The sequence below is a fragment of the Suncus etruscus genome, chromosome 4 (genome assembly GCF_024139225.1).
Source record: "Suncus etruscus isolate mSunEtr1 chromosome 4, mSunEtr1.pri.cur, whole genome shotgun sequence".
NCBI lineage: Eukaryota > Metazoa > Chordata > Mammalia > Eulipotyphla > Soricidae > Suncus > Suncus etruscus.
The window spans coordinates 52,035,248-52,038,309 of record NC_064851.1 but is presented as its reverse complement, the minus strand read 5'-3'; the positions used below and the strand labels follow the sequence as shown (position 1 = coordinate 52,038,309).

General features: G+C 41.1%; 1 protein-coding gene across 1 annotated transcript; it reads left to right on the top strand.

Moving 5' to 3' along the window:
- Positions 1-212: 212 nt before the first annotated feature.
- On the top strand, positions 213-1,310 carry HTR1E (5-hydroxytryptamine receptor 1E). The gene has a single exon (XM_049772261.1). The coding sequence runs from the start codon at positions 213-215 to the stop codon at positions 1,308-1,310; it is 1,098 nt and encodes a 365-aa protein (XP_049628218.1).
- Positions 1,311-3,062: the final 1,752 nt, after the last annotated feature.

Here is a 3,062-nt window from a genome sequence, read left to right as displayed (position 1 = left end):
AATAGTATCTTATTTTTCAGGACCTTCCTTTCAGAAGAAATGCTATATTTACTTCTCTTCATCCACACAAAAATAGAACACAAGTTAAAACTTCATTGAAGAAATGACAGCCTCCTTACAAATGACAAACATATAAATCTAATTTTTCACCTAAAAGAAAATTCACCTAAAATCAACAGTATCTCTACCGTGCAGATTTAAAGGGGACAAGCATGAACATCACTAACTGTAGCACAGAAGCCAGTGTGGCTGTGAAACCCAAGACTGTCACTGAGAAGCTGCTAGTTTCTATGACTCTAGCCATCATTGCTGCACTGACTATGTTGTTGAACTTGGCTGTGATCATGGCCATCTGCACTACCAAGAAGCTCCACCAGCCTGCCAACTACCTTATCTGTTCTCTGGCTGTGACAGACCTTCTGGTGGCTGTGCTGGTGATGCCCTTGAGCATCATGTACATTGTAATGGACAACTGGAAGCTAGGATATTTCATCTGTGAGGTGTGGCTTAGTGTGGACATGACCTGCTGTACCTGCTCCATCCTCCATCTTTGTGTGATTGCCCTGGACAGATACTGGGCCATTACCAATGCTATTGAGTATGCCAGAAAAAGAACTGCCAAAAGGGCTAGTTTAATGGTCCTCACTATCTGGACCATTTCTATCTTTATATCCATGCCCCCTCTTTTCTGGAGGAGCCACCACCAACACAGCCCACCCCCAAAGCAGTGCACTATACAGCATGACCATGTAATCTACACCATTTACTCCACTTTTGGAGCATTCTATATCCCTTTGACATTGATACTTATTCTCTATTACCGAATTTACCATGCAGCAAAGAACCTTTACCAGAAAAGGGGTTCCAGGCGGCACTTAAGCAACAGAAGCCTAGAGAGCCAAAATTCTTTTGCAAGCCGTAAACTTACACAGACATTTTGTGTGTCTGACTTCTCCAACTCGGATCCCACCACAAAATTTGAAAAGATTCACACTTCTATCAGAATCTCTCCCTTCGACAATGATCTTGATCATCCAGGGGAACACCAACAAATTTCTAGTGCCAGGGAACGCAAAGCAGCACGCATTCTGGGACTGATTTTGGGTGCATTCATTTTGTCATGGCTACCATTTTTCATCAAAGAATTGATCGTTGGCCTGAGTATCTATACCGTTTCCTCCGAAGTGGCTGATTTTTTGACATGGCTTGGTTATATAAATTCTCTGATTAACCCTCTACTCTACACTAGTTTTAATGAAGATTTTAAGCTGGCTTTTAAAAAGCTCATCAGATGCCGAGAGCATACATAGGTTGTAAAAATCTAAAAAGTAAGACTGGAAAGTCTTGTGAATGAAATGTGGGTAAGGGGTACGTACTACTTATTAATTCTTAAACAGAGTTCAAGAGAATTTTTAAGTACACGTGATCTTATTTTTTGCTTCTTTATTTTCTTCTGTTTTATTGAGGCTTTTTTTAGGTGTGGTATTTTCTATCTCTAGTCTTAATTGTGGCATATCATTTTAAATAAACATCAATATCAAACAGAAATTTCACAGAAGATGAAAGAGTAAGTATATATTTTAGTCATTTCAGGTATCCCTACAGACAAAGAGTGACAATTAAGACTTCATTTGTTTGTATCATATTGTTTATAAATCAAATAGCTGATAACTTGTCCTTGAGAGGTATTAAACATGAGGTTAAAGCTCTGTATGCATATAAATTCCAGTGGGAATTGCCTGGTTACATAAAGCATTAAAAAAAAATAGTGTGCTGCCGTTTACTGCTTGCAGACCAAAGCTAGAGACATTTACTGTGATTACATAGCTCATTACTTTCGAGCACAAATAGTATAGCTGGCATGTTATTTTTAGTTCATGATTAAATAAAGTTTTCTCATTCTCTAAAAAAGAATCTGGAATTATGGATTGGTACTTCATCTTTGACTATGAACATCAAACATAAACATTGGATTCACCTTGGTCAAATTGTTACTCTATTACTTTAAGGATTCTAAGCAGTGTTCCAACTAAATCTCATACATTCTTTCACACTCATGAAATTAAAGTGAGTCCAGGACCAGAGAAATAGAACAATGGGTAGACTGCTTGATTTTCCTGTCGTTGAACTGGGTTCATTCTCTATCACCTCAAATGGTCCTCAGAGCCTTTTCAGAAGTAGTAATCTCTGAGCACAGAACCAGGAGTAAGCCCTGAACACAAGCAGATGAGCCTTAATCACACACACACACACACACACACACACACACACACACACACACACACGCACGCACGCACGCACGCACGCACACACGCACGCATGCACGCGAGTCCAAGCCAAATTTGAAGAATTTTTTTTTAAATTTAACAGACCAGAAAGAATGAATACTCTATTATCCAGGCTGTTGATGGGAGTTTGTGGATCAAACTGTCAAACTGTCACTCCAAAGATCCTTCTCCCCAGGGTCCGGAGAGATAGCACAGCGGCATTTGCCTTGCAAGCAGCCGATCCAGGACCAAAGGTGGTTGGTTCGAATCCCGGTGTCCCAATGGTCCCCCGTGCCTGCCAGGAGCTATTTCTGAGCAGACAGCCAGGAGTAACCCCTGACACCGCCGGGTGTGGGCCCCCCCCCCCAAAAAAAAGATCCTTCTCCCTAAACTTTGACTTACACAATTTGTTTCCTGCTACCTCATTGTAAGTATTAAGAAAAAAAAATAAGTGGATCAGGTCCTAGGAGAGGGAAGTTGCCCTGAGAGCATTTTCATTTTATATATATCTAGAAGGCAGTCCCCCAAAATGTGGGGTAAATGTGGGGGGGGGTGAGGAGGACTTTCTCTGCAGGGTATAGGAATATGTTAGGAAAGCCACTGGGCAGCAATTACCCAAAATACAGAGAGAGTCAGACACTGAGGCTAAGGAGGGAGGTCTTGGGCAGAGTTTTGGGGGAGGGAGCCAAACTCTAAAGCTAAGAATGGAGGTCTCAGGCAAAGTTTTGGAAGTACTGTTAACCAGAACTGTCTGGCCCAAATATCAGTAGATCCTTTAAGAAAAAATGTGCCCTG